This window comes from Myotis myotis, unplaced genomic scaffold (assembly GCF_014108235.1).
Source record: "Myotis myotis isolate mMyoMyo1 unplaced genomic scaffold, mMyoMyo1.p scaffold_m19_p_9, whole genome shotgun sequence".
Lineage (NCBI taxonomy): Eukaryota > Metazoa > Chordata > Mammalia > Chiroptera > Vespertilionidae > Myotis > Myotis myotis.
In genome coordinates, this window is record NW_023416401.1 from 12,502,173 (window position 1) to 12,521,609 (window position 19,437).

A 19,437-nucleotide genomic window follows, 5' to 3' on the forward strand; every position below is an offset into this window, starting at 1 on the left:
TCCAGTAGTTTGCTTTCCTCCATTTCTTTCATTTGTGACATGTTTCTTTGTCTCCGCATTTTGGCTGACTGCGAGGACCTGCTGTGTCTATAGTGGAAGAACTGCTGTGCTGGAGACACCCTTATGGAGTAGAATTTGCTTCAGTGGGGCTTTGGTGCTCACTGAGTCTGCCTCTTGAGTGTGTCCCTTATGGATATGAGGAGTTGAAATCTGGTATCTGACCACTGGGTACCCTGGCTCCTGGGTCTCCAAGTCAACCACTGTGTGAGTCCACCCAGCAGGAGCTACAGCGATATCAGCAGATTTCTCCTCTTTGTTTGGAGTTTGTAAGTTTTGGAGCTCTCTGACCCAGCTGCAGTTTGTTAGGTTAGGCTGCAAAAGGGCAGGCGGTTCCTTTGCCCTGCTGCGCACAGCTTGGGTGGGGATGTAACTTGAGTGGGGCGGGGTCTCAGAGAATCACCAGGGCGGAGCAAACAGCAATGGCTGTCATCAGCTGCCTCCACGACTCCTCGAATCTCCGCGTCTCTGCATCCCCAAGTCCCACTCCCCCACAGTAACAATGATCCCTGCGAGCAGCTCTGTGAGAAAGCCACCCTCTCTTTCCAACCCGCTGCAAGACAGTCCAGTTTCTCCCCGTAGGAGTCTGGGTCCCCAGAGTCTCACCTTAAACGAGTTCAGTGCATTCGGGAGCTTGTATCCCCTTCTGATTGCAAAAAAAACTGCGCACCCAGTTGCAGTTCGCATTTGCATGCGCCTCCGTACCTCTGCTCTTGGTGCCTCTGCACCTCCTACCCAGTCTCAATGTGCTTTTTTCTTTCCTTCTAGTTGTAGAACTTCCACTAGGCCAGCTTTCCCGTGGTTCTGGATGATAGCTGTTTTGTCTTTTAGTTGTAATTTTAATGTGGTTGTGGGGGCAGCACGTACAGGTTTATACCTTATGCCGCCATCTTGGTTCTCCCTTTTTCAGTTTTATTTGTTTGTTTGGTTTTATTTGTCTTCTTATTTCTGAAGCCTTTTAGACCTACAGTATATTACTTAAACATACCTATTACTCATAATGCCACTTCTTTAAGATTCAAAATTCTCCCAGTGGCTTTTCTAATATACTTATTATTTCATCTGTTGTGTTTGAATCTTTGAACCCTACGGAACTTAATTTGCATATATGAATTGTCTGGCCAGAAATTACTTAGTTTCCCCCATAAGGTAATTCAGTATTCACTACATATTACCTGGTTATATAGTTCTTGCTAGAAGTGGTTTGACAAGGAAGAGCACAGATGGGCCTAGAAGAAAGTTTGGGATCCTGAATACAGTCTGGTGTTGGGATTTATGTCCCAGCATCAAGAAGGGTTCAGGAATCTGGAAAAGGGGCTGCGCGTAGATGACATAGAAATCCAGAGACTAATAAAGAGTCCAGAGATGAGATATAATTTTGAAAGGCACTGGGGGTCAGAGGACCTTCAGCTAAAGGAACTGAAGACCACCTCCTTGTCGAGGACCCTTGCTTTTATTAACACAATTTGTCCTAAGGCAAGGTGGAGATAATACACCTCAAAGAGTAAGGTTTCAAAGGGTACAGAAGCATTGTCAGTTTGGGGAATAGCCTACAGCTGTTCAGGTGTTTGGCCAGTAGGAGGCAATAATATGTAGATTAAGGTGTCCTTTAACTATCTGGCAGCCACAATCAGTTTCCTATTCAGGTTTGGGAAAATGCCTTTAGCCATTCCCAACACGTGACTACATGTGTGATTCAACCCTGTTGAGTCCCCAAGTTTCATCAACCTTTTGATGAAACTCTTGAAATTATGACATGCTGGAATTGGTTCCCGGCAGTCTGGTAGACTAAAAGATTAATTTAGCTATTATATAAGGAACTCCTATAAATTAAAAGACCAAACCATGATACCTAAATGGCTAAAGAATATGGACAGTTTCAAAAAATGAAAATGCAACTTTTTTTTGTATTATATTTAGCCACATATTTGTGGAAAAGAAATTTTTAAATATATATATATATATATATATATATTTGTTGTTGTTGTTGTTGATTCCAGAGAGAAGGTAGAGGGAGAGAAAGAAACATCAATGATGAGAATCATTAATCAGCTGCCTCCTGCACGCCCCCTACTGGGAATTGAGCCCACAACCAGGCATGTGCTCTTGACCAGAATTGAACCCAGGACCCTTCAGTCCACAGGCCAATGCTCTAACCACTGAGCCAAACCGGCTAAATTTTGAAGGTCATTTAGATAATTTTCAAAAAACTAATTGCTTCCTAATCACATGGTATGAAATGTTTAAAAATACAAAAAAGGTACACAGTGAAAAATTCTCTTCCTTCTTCCCTGCACATTTGTCATATCCATGAAAGATTCTGCCATGCAGGAATTTTAAATATTTCAAAAATTTCATTTATGGTTCCTGGGTTTTTGTCATGTGTCTGACTCTATGACTATTTAAAAGTCAAAACATTAAAACTCCTGAGGAGAACCAAGATGGCGGCATAGGTTAACGCCGGAGTTTGCTGCTTTGAACAACTACTTCAAAAGTGAAACTAAAAGACGGAAGGGACATCACCCAGAACCACAGGAACGCTGGCTGAGTGGAAGTCCTACAACTAGGAGGAAAGAGAAACGCATACGGACACTCAGAGGAGGCGCAGTGCTGAAGTCAGATTCTGAGGTGCGGAGTGCGCAGAGCGGGCTGGCAGCGGAGGGCGCGGTTGTTGTTTTCAATCGGGAGGGAGTCGCAGACTCTGAGCTCCAGATCCGGGCGAGTCTTTAGGGACCCAGACTCAAACGGGAGAAGCGGGACTGTCTGGCTTCGGTCAGAGTGAGTGCAGCTTTCTCTCTGAGCTTTGCAGCGGGTGCTGGGACTCAGAGAGGCAGAGCCCCTGGGGACAGGACTGAGAGCCGCCATAACTGCTCTCTCCGGCCCACCCTGTTGATCCTGTTCGACCCGCCCCGCCCAAGCCCTGCACACAGGCATTTGCCGGATAGCCTCAGGCAAAGGCTAGATTAGCAAGCACCTCCCTAGAGGACAGAAGTTCTCTCACTGCTGACACAGCTGATTCTCATAGCCACTTGGCCTGGAGGTCAAACCCTCCCTGGTATTAGCTACAACAATCAAGATTTAACTATAAGACTTCGAACAAAGACCACTAGGGGGTGCACCAAGGAAGCATAACAAAATGCGGAGACAAAGAAACAGGACAAAATTGTCAATGGAAGATATAGAGTTCAGAACCACACTTTTAAGGTCTCTCAAGAACTGTTTAGAAGCTGCCGATAAACTTAATGAGATCTACAAGAAAACTAATGAGACCCTCAATGTTATATTGGGGAACCCACTAGAAATTAAGCATACACGGACTGAAATAACGAATATTATACAGACTCCCGACAGCAGACCAGAAGAGCGCAAGAATCAAGTCAATGATTTGAAATGTGAGGAAGCAAAAAACACCCAACCGGAAAAGCAAAATGAAAAAAGAATCCAAAAATGCGAGGATAGTGTAAGGAGCCTCTGGGACAGCTTCAAGTGTACCAACATCAGAATTATAGGGGTGCCAGAAGATGAGAGAGAGCAAGATATTGAAAACCTATTTGAAGAAATAATGACAGAAAACTTCCCCCACCTGGTGAAAGAAATGGACTTACAGGTCCAAGAAGCGCGGAGAACCCCAAACAAAAGGAATCCAAAGAGGACCACACCAAGACACATCATAATTAAAATGCCAAGAGCAAAAGATAAAGAGAGAATCTTAAAAACAGCAAGAGAAAGAAACTCAGTTACCTACAAGGGAATACCCATACGACTGTCAGCTGATTTCTCAACAGAAACTTTGCAGGCCAGAAGGGAGTGGCAAGAAATATTCAAAGTGATGAATACCAAGAACCTACAACCAAGATTACTTTATCCAGCAAAGCTATCATTCAGAATTGAAGGTCAGATAAAGAGCTTCACAGATAAGGAAAAGCTAAAGGAGTTCATCACCACCAAACCAGGATTATATGAAATGCTGAAAGGTATCCTTTAAGAAGAGGAAGAGGAAGAAAAAGGTAAAGATACAAATTATGAACAACAAATATGCATCTATCAACAAGTGAATCTAAGAATCAAGTGAATAAATAATCTGATGAACAGAATGAACTGTTGATTATAATAGAATCAGGGACATAGAAAGGGAATGGACTGACTATTCTTGGGGGGGAAAGGGGTGTGGGAGATGCGGGAAGAGACTGGACAAAAATCGTGCACCTATGGATGAGGACAGTGGGTGGGGAGTGAGGGCGGAGGGTGGGGCGGGAACTGGGAGGAGGGGAGTTATGGGGGGGAAAAAGAGGAACAAATGTAATAATCTGAACAATAAAGATTTAATTAAAAAAAAACCACATTAAAACTCCTCCATGATTTCCTGTACTTTTTAAAATATTTAAATCTCTGATCCTTTGCAACTCTCCTGATATAAGGTGTGACTATGGATTTAACACCATGTGTTCAATTACCCACTTGTCTACCACTGATTTTATTTTTTCATCACCATTTATCCCCTCTATGCCCTCTTCCACATCCACGCACCCTCCTCATTCCCCACAATCACCACTGTTGTCCATGAGTTTTTTTTTCTTTTAGCTCAATTCCTCCATCCCCCCGGAGCTGTCTGACTGTCCTCTATCTATGAGTCTGTCTCTATTTTGCTTGTCTCCATCACTGACTTTAAAGGCCATCTTTTTCATAAATTAAATTCCTGCATATATTAACATTTGGAGGTAGGCAGGTGAGCTGAACAGAAAGCAAACCCCTGGAGAGGGAAGAAAACCAACTGGAGCCAGAGAACCTTTTCTTTTCACTTAACTGACCTAATGAGTGACTACATGACAACTGTCATTGTATTCACCTAATAGGGCCACTGAACCACCAATAATATAGAAAACCAACATTTTTATTATGAAAGCTATGTATTTGGGCACAAAAATGCAACACATAGCAGAAACCACTATCCCATCAATAGTGACATTATCTCAGCTAAGAACACAGACATTAAGTTATCAAGGAACACCAAGAGGAAACAAAGTCTTTTTAAATATATATTTTTCATTTTATTTTTCCCATCATCATTTATTCCCCTCTATATATTTTATTACTCTTAAGGTGTTTTTAATCTTAAGATTAAAGTCCTATTTAATTTACTTAGTTCGGGAGCACAAAGTTTATTTGGCTCTGGTCACAATTCCATCATGTCTACTTTCTTTGTGAGTTCAGCTTCAATGGTATCCTAAAGGAAGAAAGAAACACCAAAAATACTATAAAGAATGACATAAAACAGGTGCTCTAACTTCTACCCCTATTTAAAATAATGGAAATAAAACCCCCCATTAAATCAAATTAAAAAAACAACATTACTGGTATAAATATTAAACATGCTTTTACACATTTCCTTTTACATCTCTCCCCTTTTCCAAGCCCCAGAAGTTTTCAGACTCTTCAATCTAATCGCCATCTAAGGAGGGGAAAAGCCTTAGAGAGATGATTTAGTATAATGATACAGGAGTAGATTTTCCTGACCTTTACTCCTTAAACAATGTACTTCCGTAATTGCAACTTTCCGTAACAGCAACTTTCCTGGTCTCCTACAGAACCCACCCACTTTATACTAAAGGCCCTTTACATCATAAACCAACTGGCCTTCTTCAGTCCTATCTTCCATTGAATACTCCCAGGCAGCTGGACCTCATCATTTCCCTAAGCCTGGAAAAGCCCTCCATTTCTGGCTCTTGAGCATTGGCCAATTCCTTTTGCCTAGAATATTCTATGTCTCACTTGCTCACCCTTTCCACCGAAAACAATCTAAGCAAGAATTTTAAAGACATAAAAGACCACTATGTACTCTTTTTGTGGAAAAGAACATATATACATATGCTAAAAGTATTAAAAGATGCATGAGAATGATACACAGCAACTTTGGTTCTCAACCTTCCTAATGCCGCGACCCTTTAATACAGTTCCTCATGTTGTGGTGACCCCCAACCATAAAATTATTTCTGTTACTACTTTATAACTGTAATTTTGCCACTGTTATGAATCGTAATGTAAATATCTGATATGCAGGATGTATTTTCATTGTTTGCGACCCACAGGTTGAGAACCGCTGGTTTATGGTTTAGCTTTGAGGAGGAAGAAAGAAGGATGAAGGGAGCTTTAACTTATCAGCATTTATTTTATTTCTTTTTTAAAAGCTGAAGAAAAAAATGGAACTTACTAATTCTCGCTTTGCTTCTTCAATTTTCACCTGAGCAAGAGATGGATCCTTTTAAAGGAAAACAAAACAAGGAAAGGTTATATCACCTCATTTAGGGCTCAAGGGGAAAAAAATGCAAAGATCCTTTCAAAAGTCAAAAATCTTACAGAGGGTATACCCACTGAAATTCAGCTTGAACTTAAATCCTTAAGCATGGATTCACTATATTCATGATCATTTAGTTAGTGTGTACTAAAAAGGACATCTTCTTTTTTTAATTCATAAAAATGATTACCGGCATTAAATCTAAATAGGACTCCAATTTTTTCTTCAAAGGTATAGTCTGTTGTTTTAGTTCTGCCAGTTTCTGGGGATAAAAAAAACAAACAAACAAAGTCACAGAGTAACAGAGATATTCACAATTAAATACTGCTCATTTCTGAAATAAAACATAGTAAAGCATCAACACTAGAAATTTAAAATAATGGCTCAAAGATAAACAGATAAACTCACTTCCAATGGCAACAGTCTTTACAAGATGCTTAAAATAGAAGAGTTTTACTCCCATTTACTAAAAATAGGATTAAGTATGCTGTCTAGGAACCCAAAATAATGTGATTAAGAGGAATTGAAATGTAAGGGAACAATTAGAATCTCAAATACATATTTATGAATTGTCAACTTTAGATTCCAAAAATCAAAGTATAAAAAAAATTTTAAGAATAATAAAATATATAGGGGGGATAAATGGTTATGGAAAACCAATGAAATAATACATATATATATTTAAAGAAGAGCCCTACACGGTTTGGCTGAGTGGTTAGTGTTGGCTGAGGACTGACAAGTCTCGGGTTCAAGTCTGGTTGAGGGCATGTACCTTTCTGTTGCTAGCTCGATCCCCAGCCACAGTCGGGGCATGTTTGGGAGGCAACCAGTCGATGTGTCTCTCTCACATCAATGTTTCTCTCTCTCCCACTCCCTTCCGTTCTCTCTAAAAAAATCAATTGAAAAAAATATCCTCGGTGAGGATTAACAAACAAACAAAACACACAGAGTAATAAAATAACACGAAGTCCCTGTTATTTCCTTTTCCCACCAAAACAGATAAAATCTTTATAAAAACAGGAGTTTTGGGGCCTGCGTTTTTACTGCACTTTGACAGAGAAAAAGGAGGAAGACCTAGATGGTCAGCACATAGTTCCTCAATAAATTTGTTTAGTAAATAAATCAATAATGTATAACTGACTCCAGCAAAGAGTTTCTAGCATATAGTAATAAAGAAAACCAAACAAATGTGAGGATATATACAGCTAAACAAGGAACAAAGATATGAATGCTGATGAACATAAAGTACAGAGGTAAAGGAAAATAAATCAGGTTAATAGTGAATAAAGCTCTACAAAAAGAAACAAGTAAAAAAGCAGATTGTGCACTAAGATTTTAAAGAAAATTAAACTGGGTTGAATCAAGCTCACCTCTGAAAGTTCTACTAGTGATTGATGAGACAGAGAAGCCTCCATGCCTCGGGCTGAAAGTTTCTCCTACGGTTACAAAAAAGGGGGGTTCAGTTAAGAAAATTATTTTCAAAGTGATATCATTAAATGTTTTCAACATATACTAAGTGTACTGGTTAATAATGCAGATTTTTTTCAATAGATGGAATTACACATATGTTGATATAGATGCGATTTGATATGTATGGTATTTTGTTGTATTGACAATAAGCTTCAAAACTTCATATGTCAAATTTTCTGAAGGTGTTAACGTCATAGATATTTTTACACTTAAAAATGTCAAATTTCATGCCAAAAAAAGAGTATTTGCAGGAAGTTTTAATTCATTACTTTATTTTGAAGAAAAGTGCTGCTGAATACTTCAGGAAGCTTGTTCCATATCAAGATACTTGGTTTAAATGCTTTAAAAGTGATGATTTCGATGTGAAAGACAAAGAACGTCCAGGTCAACCAAAAAAGTTTGAAGACCAACAATTACAAGCATGATTGGATGAAGATGCATGTCAAACTCATAAACAACTTGCAGAAAGATTAAACATTGCTCAGCAAACAATTTCCGATCATTTACAAGCAATGGCAAAGATTTTAAAGGAAGGAAAATGGGTGCCACATCAACTGAATGAAAGACAAATGAAAAACTGAAAAGTCATCAGTAAAATGTTGCTTCAGCAGCACGAAAGAAACTCTTTTTTGCATTGAATTGTGACTGGTGATGAAAAGTGGATTTATTTTGAGAATCCAAACTACACAAAATCATGGATTGATCCAGGTCAACCATCAACATTGACTGCAAGGCAAAATTGCTTTGGAAAGAAGACAATGCTCTGCGTTGTGGTGTATTATAAGCTTCTAAAACCAGGTGAAACCATTAATATTGATCGCTACTGACAACAAATAATCAATTTGAACCACCCTTTGATCATGAAACAACCAGAATGTGCCAGAAGACACGGCAAAGTAATTTTGCTTCATGATGACGCACCATCACACACTTCAAAACTAGTTAAAGACACGTTAAAAGATCTTGCCTGGGAGAAGGAGACATATATAATACCCTTTGTAATACTTTAAGCAATAAAAAAAAAAAAATGTAATAGGAAAAAAATGCCAAAATAATAATAATAATAAAAAAAAGATCTTGCCTGGGAAATATTAACCCACTCGCTATATTCACCAGACCTTGCTCCTTCAGATTACCACTTTGTTGGGGTCCAACCCCAGCAGGTCCAGGGGTCCCCAAAGGTGTGGACGGAGTTGGTGAAGAAGAAATGACACGGAGACAGTGTTCAGTTTGATCAGCAGCTAGCCAGGATCTCTAGCCAGGATCTCCAGCCAAGTTCTGTCTTTTATTGTCTTGTTACATCTGTATTTATATCAGTTGATTTTAATCCTGTCAATTTCTATTCCAAAGGTTAGGACGTTTCTTATCTCCATTCCAGGGAGTAAAGATTATGTAGCTTAAGGGTGATAGTTCGTAGTTAAAGTGATTAACTACCCGCCTGGCATTTAGTTAAGGGGTTTTATTCCCTCCCTAACTCCAGGGAAAAATCCCCACCTGGGGAAATAATCTTTCTTGGAGAGGTGACCTTGGTTAAAACACATAGCGCCAAGAAGGTGAGCAAACATATTAAGAACAGTATGCCATATATGCCAGGTCCCTTGAAACATATGCTGTGGAGATGTTTCTTCCCTGCAGCGACTGTGTCAAGCAGCAAGGATGGACCGGCTTCCGCCACCACTTGTTCCAATCAATGGCACAAGTACTTTCTGAGCAGCACTTCAAAACGTACGAAGAAGCCAAAACCGGTTTGGCTCAGTGGATAGAGCATTGGCCTGCGGACTGAAAGGTCCCAGGTTTGATTCCGGTCAAGGGCATGTACCTTGGTTTCGGGCACATCCCCAGTAGGAGATGTGCAGGAGGCGGCTGATCGATGTTTCTCTCCCATCGATGTTTCTAACTCTCTCTCTCTCTCCCTTCCTCTCTGTAAAAAATCAATAACATATATTAAAAAAAAAAAAAAAAAAACGTAGGAAGAAGTGGAAAATTGGGTCTCTGAATGGTTTGCCTCAAAACAAGAAAAGTTCTATTGGGACGGTATCCACAAATTACCTGAAAGATGGGGGAAATGTGTAGCTAGCGATGGACATTACTTTGAATAAAGCACTCTTGATGTTTCTCTTGAAATTATCATGTTTTCTCTGATTACAAAATCTGCATTATTAACCAATATACCTAGAAATCCAGTAAAGATAAGCTACAAATCACAGATGAAACATGCGTCTAAACACCTTTTTGTTGCATGTCAATCTTTCCAGAGCCACAGATTTGTGATAGGATGGGCACAGTGCTTCTTAAGATTCTGAGCTTCGGGGCCTGGCTGCCTGTAAGGGATTCTGGTGTGGGGTGAGGCTACAGTGTTTTGGCCAGGCTCAAGCCTCAGACTAACGAAAGGACAGGGTCCTCTCATTGCCACGTGCAAGTCCCAGCTGGAGGGCAGAGCCCTCCCAGCACAATTATAGCCAACAGCTATGGTTGTTAGCTTGAACCTATGGTCCAAACACGTGGCCCCATGTGCCTTGTGCTGGAGTTCAGGTGCATGTAGTTGAGTAGGGTTGGAACTCACGAGAATGCTGTAAACAACTTGATCACGCCCCTACTTTGCCTCGTGGCATCTGCTATAAAATAAAGACACGGCTTGTGGGCGCTGGCGCTGTCTCCTCATCAGGGAGCAGCGTCCCACCGAGACCCAGCTTTCATTCTCTTGTCTGTCTTTTTTCAATCCTTTCACACCCCCACTCAGGATCACCTTTGGCCATAACATTCTGGATCTACTGCTAAGCAGCTAGAAAACCTTGGGCAGTTACCAGTCTTCTCTCTGTGTTATACTTTTACATGCGCCTCCCTTATTTGACCATGGCTGCAATTACTATCTTATTCATCGCAGCTTCTCCAGTGCTATGTATATGTGTATATGTGTATATATGTAATTCCATATATATAAGTTCCCTTGTCTGTAAAAAAGGATTGGTAATACTGCCTAGGTGTGAAATGAAGGTCAAAAAGAGAACTAACATTATTCAGTCCTTCATACATACCTCTAAAGCTCTGATTCCAAATCTGGATTCTTCTGACTTTGCTTTTAGGAAGTCCATGTTCTGAAGACGACTGTTAACTTTGGCCCTTTCCGTAGACAGCTGCAACTCTGCCTTCTTGAGATCGCTTTAAAAAGTAAAATTGAAACATTTTTTTCTCCTCAGTGAAACTATTATTAAAAAGAAAAGCTCAATTACTTTTTGGATTCAACTCTGAATTAGACAATAGATAACATAGTTGATGAATTTTCTACCATAAAATTTATATCCCAGACTAATTAACAGGCATTCTTTTAGGTCATCCTTCCCTCCATGTTGTTATCTGGGTTTTTTCTCAAGAAACATGAAATAATTTTAAGGTTAATTTATACCAATTATTCTTAGAGAAAGTAAATCTGCTGCTTAAAAAAGTGACTAAAAATACCATAAAACTGCCCAGCTGGCGTGGCTCAGTGGTTGAGCATTGACCTATGAACCAGGATTCACGTTCGATTCCCGGGTTCAGGGCTCATTGCCTGGGTTTCGGGCTTGATCCCCAGTGGGGATCAATGATCAATGATTCTCTCTCATCATTGATGTTTCTATCTCTCTCTCCCTCTCTTTTCCTCTTTGAAATCAATACAAATATATTAAAAAAAAAAATACTCTAAAGCCAATTTGAATTATGGAGATCCCAAAAGGCCTCTCTCCTGCATGTGACATAACATAGTGCCTTGCATATACACAGTCAATATTTATTGAATAAATTTACACACTACCAAATTATGTATGCATATACATATTTCTGATCCGTAGCATCTAATCTCTGGGACAACAGGGACCTAAAAAAGACCCAGAGCATCAAGAGAGATAGTAGAGCACTAGTGTAAAAAAAAAAAAAAGAGCAACAAATTATAATGCACTTTAAGTTGCCTTGTAGTGTATAAGTAAAAAAAAAAAGAAAAGAAAAAAAAAAAGGAAATTCACATACATTTAAAAAAATGAACAAACCCAGGTTATTTGTAAAAAGAAGGAAAAATTACATTAAGTAAAAGGTGAAAGTCTATACCCAACCTCCATTCAAGTCATTTTCTACTTTAAAAAACATTTTATGGACCCCATTTCTTAAAAACTACATATAATAAAGTCCTATTATTGCCTTTTAATAAAAATTGTCACCATTTCCAATTCAGTTACTTACTCTCGTAGACATTTTTCTAATACTAAACTTGCAGTTAATTTTTTTTCAAGTTTTGCCAATTCAAGCTTGAGTTCTTCATTTTTGGATTTGGCACGAAAAAGATCAGAGGTCAAATCATTCACTGCAGAGAGAAAACTAAAAAAAAAAAAAAAAAAAAAGAATCTGGTCACATAAATGGACATCAAGGACAATAATTGCAATTATTCCTCATTTCTAACAATGATTTGCTCTTTATGTAGATTCTTCCATAACCCTGCTGTTTCATAACTCTATGGATTTTTACCTGCTGTTCTCATTGCCTGCAAAGTCCTTCTTCACCTGGCAAATTTCCCTGTCTTTCAAAACGCAAATAAGATGGACTCCCATCCTGGAATTCACCACCCTTTTCTCTGTGCCCAAGCTACAGCTTGCACACTCTTGTTATGTTACAGCTGTCACACTCTATGTTATACTTTTACATGCGCCTCCCTTATTTGACCATGACTGCAATTACTATCTTATTCATCGCTGCTTCTCCAGTGCTATGTATATGGCATTAACCAGTATTTAGCGTCTGCTAAACTAACTTAAGTCTAGAAGTCTCCTGCCATACAATATACATATTTTTATTCCTGAAACACTACTCTTGAGCATATGAATAAATTCCAAGCCCTTAGGAGTGTAAATTCTACAACTAGAAGGAAAGAGAAGCACGCTGAGAGCCAGAGGCGCTGCGGAGGTGAAGTGCAGAGGTACGGCGGCTCCCGCGCGCGCGAGGAAAGGGGGTAGCACCTGAGGACGCGGCTCTTTTTGAATCACAAACTCCCGACTGCTCTGAACTCCGGTTCCGGGAAGTCTCTGGGGACCCAGGTCTCATACGGGGAGAAGCTGGTCTGTCCGGCAGCGGGCGAACTTGAGGGCGGCTTTCCCTCAGAGGTGCTTGCAGCCGTTACCGGGACACTGAGACGCGTGACTCCGGGCGGAGAATCAGCCATAGCTCCCTGATCCGCCCTTTGATTCCCTAAGACCCCGCCCCACCCAGGCTGCGGCAGAGGCTTTTGCATGTGAATGTACCTAACTGCAGCCCAGCCAGGCAGACCCGGAACTTCCAAGAGAAGGCCCAAGGCCCCGCAGCGGCTTGCATTGCTTCACAGCTGAGCCTCTTCGTGGCTCCTGCTGTGTGGCCTCAGGCAGAGGCTGAATTAGCACCTCCTTAGATCCAGGAGCCACTGTACCCAGTGGTCAGAGGGGGACCATCCAGATTGCAACTCCTCAGATCCATAAGGGACACACTCAGGGAGCAGACTCAGTGAGCACCAAAGCCCCACTGAAGCAAGTCTTGCCCCAGAAGGGTGTCTTCAGCACAGAAGTTCTCCCACTTTAGACACAGCTGATTCTCACAGCCAATTGCCCTGGAGGTCAATTTCTCCCAGTGATCCTACAACAACCAAGGCACCAAGAGTGTCCACCCCAGGTAACTGGGGAGGCTGAGCCACTGGGCCCTACAGGACACCTGGCGCGCAGGGCCACTCTATCAACACAGGGAAGCTGCCAAAATGCGGAGACAAAGAAACAGGTCACAAATGGCAGAAATGGAGGAAAGCAAACGATTGGATATAGAGTTCAAGGCCACGTTTATAAGGTTTTTCAAGAATTTTATGGAAACCGCCGATAAATTTAATGAATCCCTCAATAAGTATAGTGAGACCATGGAGGACATGAAAAAGGACCAACTAGAAATTAAGCATACACTGACTGAAATAAAGAATAATTTACAGAGATCCAGCAGCAGACAAGAGGATCCCAAGAATCAAGTCAAAGATTTGAAATACAAAGAAACAAAAAATACCCAACCGAAAAAGAAAAAAGAAAAGAGATTCCAAAAATATGAAGATAGTGTAAGGAACCTCTGGGACAACTTCAAGCATACCAACATCAGAATTATAGGGGTACCAGAAGGAGAGAGAGGGCAAGATATTGAAAACCTTTTTGAAGAAATAATGACAGAAAACTTCCCCTACCTGGTGAAAGAAATGGACTTACGAGTCCAGGAAGCGCAGAGAACCCCAAACAAAAGGAATCCAAAGAGGACCACACCAAGACACATCATAATTAAAATGCCAAGAGCAAAAGATAAAGAGAGAATCTTAAAAGCAGCAAGAGAAAGACAGTCAGTTACCTACAAGTGAGTACCCATACGACTGTCAGCTGATTTCTCAACAGAAACCATGCAGGCCAGAAGAGAGTGGCAAGAAATATTCAAAGTGATGAATAGCAAGAACCTGCAACCAAGATTACTTTATCCAGCAAAGCTATCATTCAGAATAGAAGGTCAGATAAAGAGCTTCACGGATAAGAAAAAGCTAAAGGAGTTCATCACCACCAAACCAGCATTATATGAAATGCTGAAAGGTATTCTTTAAGAAGAGGAAGAAGAAAAAGGAACTCTGACCTTTTGCCACAGCATGGATGGAACTGGAGAGTGGATAAATACCACATGATCTCACTCATTTGTGGAATATAATGAACAACATAAGCTGATGACTGTCGGGACTTGGAGGGAAGGTAGGGGAGGGTGGGGGTAAGGGGGAAAGATCAACCAAAGGACTTATATGCAAGCATACAGGCCTAATCAATGGACATGGACAACGGGGGGGTGAGGGCATGAGCGGGGGGGGGGGGGGGGTAGAGGGTAACATGGGGACAAGGACACATATGTAATATCTTAATCAATAAAAAATATATTAAAAAAAAAAAAATTCCAAGCCCTTACATTGACAATGAAGAAGAATAGCTGCATAGTTCTCTGTAAGTTATAGTTGTCGTCCTAGCTAAGTTATGGCCACCAGTGGTATTCATATAGACTTTGGAGTCAGACAGGGTTTGAACCTCAACTCTGCCATTTACTAGCTCAGAGATGTTCTTTAACACCCCTCCTGAACTTCAGTTTCCTCTTAGGGTTAATGGAAGAATAATGTCATTATACAGGTGAAATGCCTGTAACAAAGAATAAAGGTCCTTAAAGTACTCCACCCCGTAGGGTAGGAACATAACCAAAATTCAGTATGCTGAACCAGATGATGTAGCCTACGACTTTTCTCATTGTATACTTACAGGGAATAATGTAAGCGATACCCAATACCTTTCCAAATATACATGAGAATCAAACTTCAAAAACCTAATCCTGGAAGGAGAAAACACTAAAATTTAACCAATACCAAGTTTACCTGAAGTAATCATACACACTCACTAACAAAGATAAAGTTAATTAAATTCAGTGTTTTGGCACTTATTGTCCATTTCCCACACAGAATTACACTGAGAAACTGTCTTTTAGGTCAAGACCTTATAACATATATGATTACAGAAATTAAAACTATCATAAAAATTACCTGGTTACTGAGGTATCCTTTATTTCAAGGGCCACTGCACTGTCAACCAAAGCATTCAGATATCTAGAACCAGTGCTAGAGAGGTTGGCAGGGGAAAAATTCACACTTTCCATGAGAAGGTCTTGAAGATGCTTGGCTGAAAAGATAAAATAATTCTATGATGATTAAGATGTTTGTTTTGTTTCATGTTAAATTTTTAACAGTTTAACTGAATCTTTCACGTATCATACAATTCACCCACCTAAAGTATACATACCTATAATTCAATGGCTTTTAGTATATTAAGAGTGGCATACCCATCAATACAATCAATTTCAGAACATTTTCATCACCCCAAAAAGAAACCCCACTTCTTAGTAATCGTTTTCCAATTCCCAACCCATGAAGCCCTAGCAACCACTAATACGCATTTTGTCTCTATTCATTTGTCTATTATGAACATTTCATGTATATGGTACATCAGCCCTGGCCAGTGTGGAGCATCTTCCCATACACTGAAGTCTCGGGTTTAATTCCCAGTCAGGGCACATGCCCAGGTTGTGGGTTCCATCCCCAGTCAAGGTATGTATGGGAGACAACCAATCGATGTTTCTCTCTCACATAGATGTTTCTTTCTCTCTCCCTCTTCCTTCCTCTCTAAAAACAAACAAGAAAACCCTAAAAACTTTTCTACACTAAATTACTCTTGTACACTTTGGTATTAAAGTGTGTCCCAAAATTCACGCAAGAAGTAATTTTGATATAAAACACAGGTTTATAATTAAAAGTTGTAAATTCTTATTGATTCATAAAGTACACAGTATAGGGTTATGTATGGAATAGCATTTCGGGTAAATGGCCTCCACGGCTTTGCTGGCACATACGCACTCTTGACCACGGTGCCGAATTGATGTCCCTGGACACTCAGCAACACTCTCACGAACTGCTTCGATGTTTTGTGTTGAACGACTTGAAGGACGGCCAGAGTGTTTAAGATCACTAATTGATCCAGTCTCCTTAAATTTTTTAATTAACCTCTTCACAGTTGATGAAGTTAAATCACTATTCCAACCATATTTTGCACGAAAATTGTGAACTGTAGCTGCCAAACCTTCATTATTTTTAAACTATTGCTCAACAATGAAAACGCATTGTTCTTTCGTGTAGCGCTCCATTTTTAATAACCCTCAACTGTCAGCTGTCACGCTATCTTTTTTTCCTGTTGGCAACACTTTTCGGCACCAATGGCGTAAAATTCAAATCTTGTGTGAATTTTGGGACACCCTTTAAAAAATCTGGTTACTTCTGGTTATCTCATTCAAAAACTCTGCAATTAATCTCACCTTCCGATTCATATTCACTTGCTTTCTGCTTCAAGTCCTCTATTACCAGGTGGCCATCCCTGTCCCGGACCCTGTTGCGTTCTGAAAGGTGATGTAAAATCTCTGTGGTCCGGGCATTGACCTCATATTGTGGAATGGGATGATCTCCAAATATCTTTTTCAACCACGCAGCAACCTAATCATGCAAAGGAAGACAAATGCTTTAAGTCTTGTTTGCAATGGCACAAAGCAAGTATCACAAATAAGCGATCAGAAGCCAACAAAGTGCTTTCTATGAATATTCTGAAGTCCTGCTTACTTCACATCCTAACTTGTCTTTAAGAAGATACATACCAGATGTCAGGAAATAAGCGAGGAATCACAAGGAACAAAATTACCAGAAAACAATCCGTCCTTTCCCAAAGGAACAAAAGCGGCATGTAGGCTAATAATTGGCATCACTCAAATAATTTAAAAGACCAATATGCATGTGCTAACGAAAGCATTCGTATCCATGCGAACTTTGAAAAAAAGAGTTGTCCACAATACACAAGCCGCACAGAGGCTCGTAGGGCTGGGATGTGGGACACAGAGGCAGGTCAGGAGCGTGTAAGGACAAAAAAAGACCTTTCCTTTTCTTTGCAATGGCCTTCCACGGTTTAAGAGAAGTACCTGGTGATTAAACCCCAAGATCGTTGGCTCCTCTGATTCAAACAGCTCCTGGGTGCAAACTATGGGACAAGATAAGCTACTCTCAAGGCTACATTCTTGCATCCCCCTTCAGAAATCGAAATCCCGTTTCGCCCCAGCTGGTTTGGCTCAGTGCATAGAGCGTCGGCCTGCGGACTGAAGGGACCCGGTTCGATTCCAGTCGGGGGCACATGCCCGGGTTGCAGGCTCGATCCCCAGTGGGGGTGGGGGGGGGGGTGGGGGCGTGCAGAAGGCAGCCGATCAACGATTCTCTCTCATCATTGATGTTTCTCTCTCTCTCCCTCTCCCTTACTTCCTACAATCAATAAATATATATTTTTTTAAAAAAGAAGTCCCACTTCAGACTGCTGGGAGGGATTTTGTACCAGGGGGCTCCTCAACTCCCTTTCAAGCCCAAGACTAAGCAGGGGAGGGAAGGGAAAGGGCCTTTCCAGGGCCGTCCAAGTAGAAAGGGGAATCAAAGAGCATGAAGGAGGGACTGAAGATGGGCCCCCGGACTAGGTAAGTAAACCTGGCAGGAGATCCGCCCGGCGGGCGGGTGTGTCAAAGACTCCGCTTCTAGGACGCAGCAAAGGCCCGCTCCCGCCCCATCACCTGCGCCTCTTTCTCCTCCGGCGCTTCCATAACTGCCGCTCCCGCCACTTCTGGAGCAGATCCTCTCGGAAGAATTGCCGGGCTCGCTCTGAAGGCCCCGCCCACACGCCGTGGGTCCGGCCCCTTAGGGCCCGGGACTTCTGGGAGTTGTAGTTTTCATCCGGACTCCAGGCTGCTGCCCGGCTCCAGCACTGCAAGCCTCTCCCTGCTGGCCACCTCGCCTCGCCCTCCGCGCTCCATGGTATAATCTACAGGACGAGAATAGAATCGCATAGAGACACGCTGTGTTTTCTTACATTTTGACTACTAACTTGAATTGCTTGTCTTAAAGAAAATCTGAAACTTGTTTTTTGGATAGCAGATGTTTGTGGGCACTAGCTTAAACTTTTTATTTTACCCCGGCATTATAAACTGCAGCAACCTTAGTTTTACCCGTTAATCTCCACTACCAAAGAGCTAAATGTGCTGGAGACGTTTAAAATAAATAGCTGACATTCCTGGCCGGTGTGGCTCAGTTGTTTGGAGCGTCCTTCCTTACACCGGAAGATGGCAGGTTCCATTCCAGTCAGGGTATATACCAGTTCCCGGGCCGGTGGGGCACATACGAAAGGCAGCCAATCGATGTTTCTCTCCCCCCACCCTCTAGAAAAATCAATGAAAACATATCCCTGGGTGAGGATTAAAAAATAAATAAGATAAAAATAAAATTGTTGACAGCATTCAACTGCTAGCGCTGCCACTCTTCCATGTAAAGTTCTCTCCTTCCTCCGTGATTGTGGTTAACACTGAGAGTGATTCTTGATACCGCTACTGCAATGTATACTTTCCTAAGTGATTTCTTATTTTTGTTCACTGTTACAGGAACCCTGGAAATTAGACACACGATATTTTACACATTTCCACATTAAAACCACACGCACATAGGTCTCCCCTGAGCTTGTCAAGTTTAGTATGTGGACCCTCTGTCGTCCACAGGGTGCTTGTCAAAATTCAGAGCCCAACATGTTTGACACAGAGGTTCTGGGGTGGGGCCCCATTGATCTGAGAATCACCTCTTTCTGTAGAAAACGGTTTCGTAGCGACAGCCTCAGACCTGACACCTCCAAACCGCCTCACGGTCAACCTGCCCGCCGCGCCCTCGGACGGGGTGTCAGCACCACCTGTTTCCGGAATCTGGCCAAGGGAACCGCTTCACCACTGGTTCCGCTACCCACGTGGTCGCCCCGGGCAGTCACAAGGTCAACTGGAAAGACCATAGTAAATGTGTCAGCAATGCCCGCGCGGACGCTGGCAAAGGTCTAATCATTCCTTTTGAAATTTACATCCAAAAATAATACCTAAAAAAAACCAAAACAAGTAACCACCCCCACCTCGCGAAAAGCAGATTTGCATCCGGAAGGTGAAAGCGAGGGGCGGTACTTCCGGGTCA

General features: G+C 41.4%; 1 protein-coding gene across 2 annotated transcripts; it reads right to left on the bottom strand.

Moving 5' to 3' along the window:
* Positions 1–5,088: 5,088 nt before the first annotated feature.
* On the bottom strand, positions 5,089–19,325 carry HAUS1 (HAUS augmin like complex subunit 1). 2 transcript variants are annotated; one of them, XM_036322224.1, is made up of 10 exons: positions 19,061–19,313; positions 18,009–18,256; positions 16,725–16,899; positions 15,403–15,538; positions 12,032–12,166; positions 10,855–10,978; positions 7,720–7,785; positions 6,540–6,611; positions 6,266–6,313; positions 5,089–5,281 (listed from the first exon to the last, which is right to left on the bottom strand). In XM_036322224.1, the coding sequence occupies exons 2-10, from the start codon at positions 18,036–18,038 to the stop codon at positions 5,231–5,233; spliced, it is 837 nt and encodes a 278-aa protein (XP_036178117.1). In that variant the 5' UTR covers positions 18,039–18,256; positions 19,061–19,313; the 3' UTR covers positions 5,089–5,230. The 2 variants fall into 2 exon arrangements, 1 of the variants encoding a protein (XP_036178117.1); XR_004969956.1 differs by having other exon boundaries at positions 5,094–5,281; positions 6,427–6,611; positions 19,061–19,325.
* Positions 19,326–19,437: the final 112 nt, after the last annotated feature.

Excerpts from the sequence above, each read along its gene's own strand:
- HAUS1 (XM_036322224.1), bottom strand. The coding sequence starts at position 18,038 with ATGGAAGCGCCGGAGGAGAAAGAGGCGCAG. Across the intron at positions 15,539-16,724 it reads AAGTGAATATGAATCGGAAG|CCAAGCATCTTCAAGACCTT; the intron begins GTGAGATTAATT and ends TTATCTTTTCAG. Across the intron at positions 6,314-6,539 it reads CCTATTTAGATTTAATGCCG|GATCCATCTCTTGCTCAGGT; the intron begins GTAATCATTTTT and ends TTCCTTTAAAAG.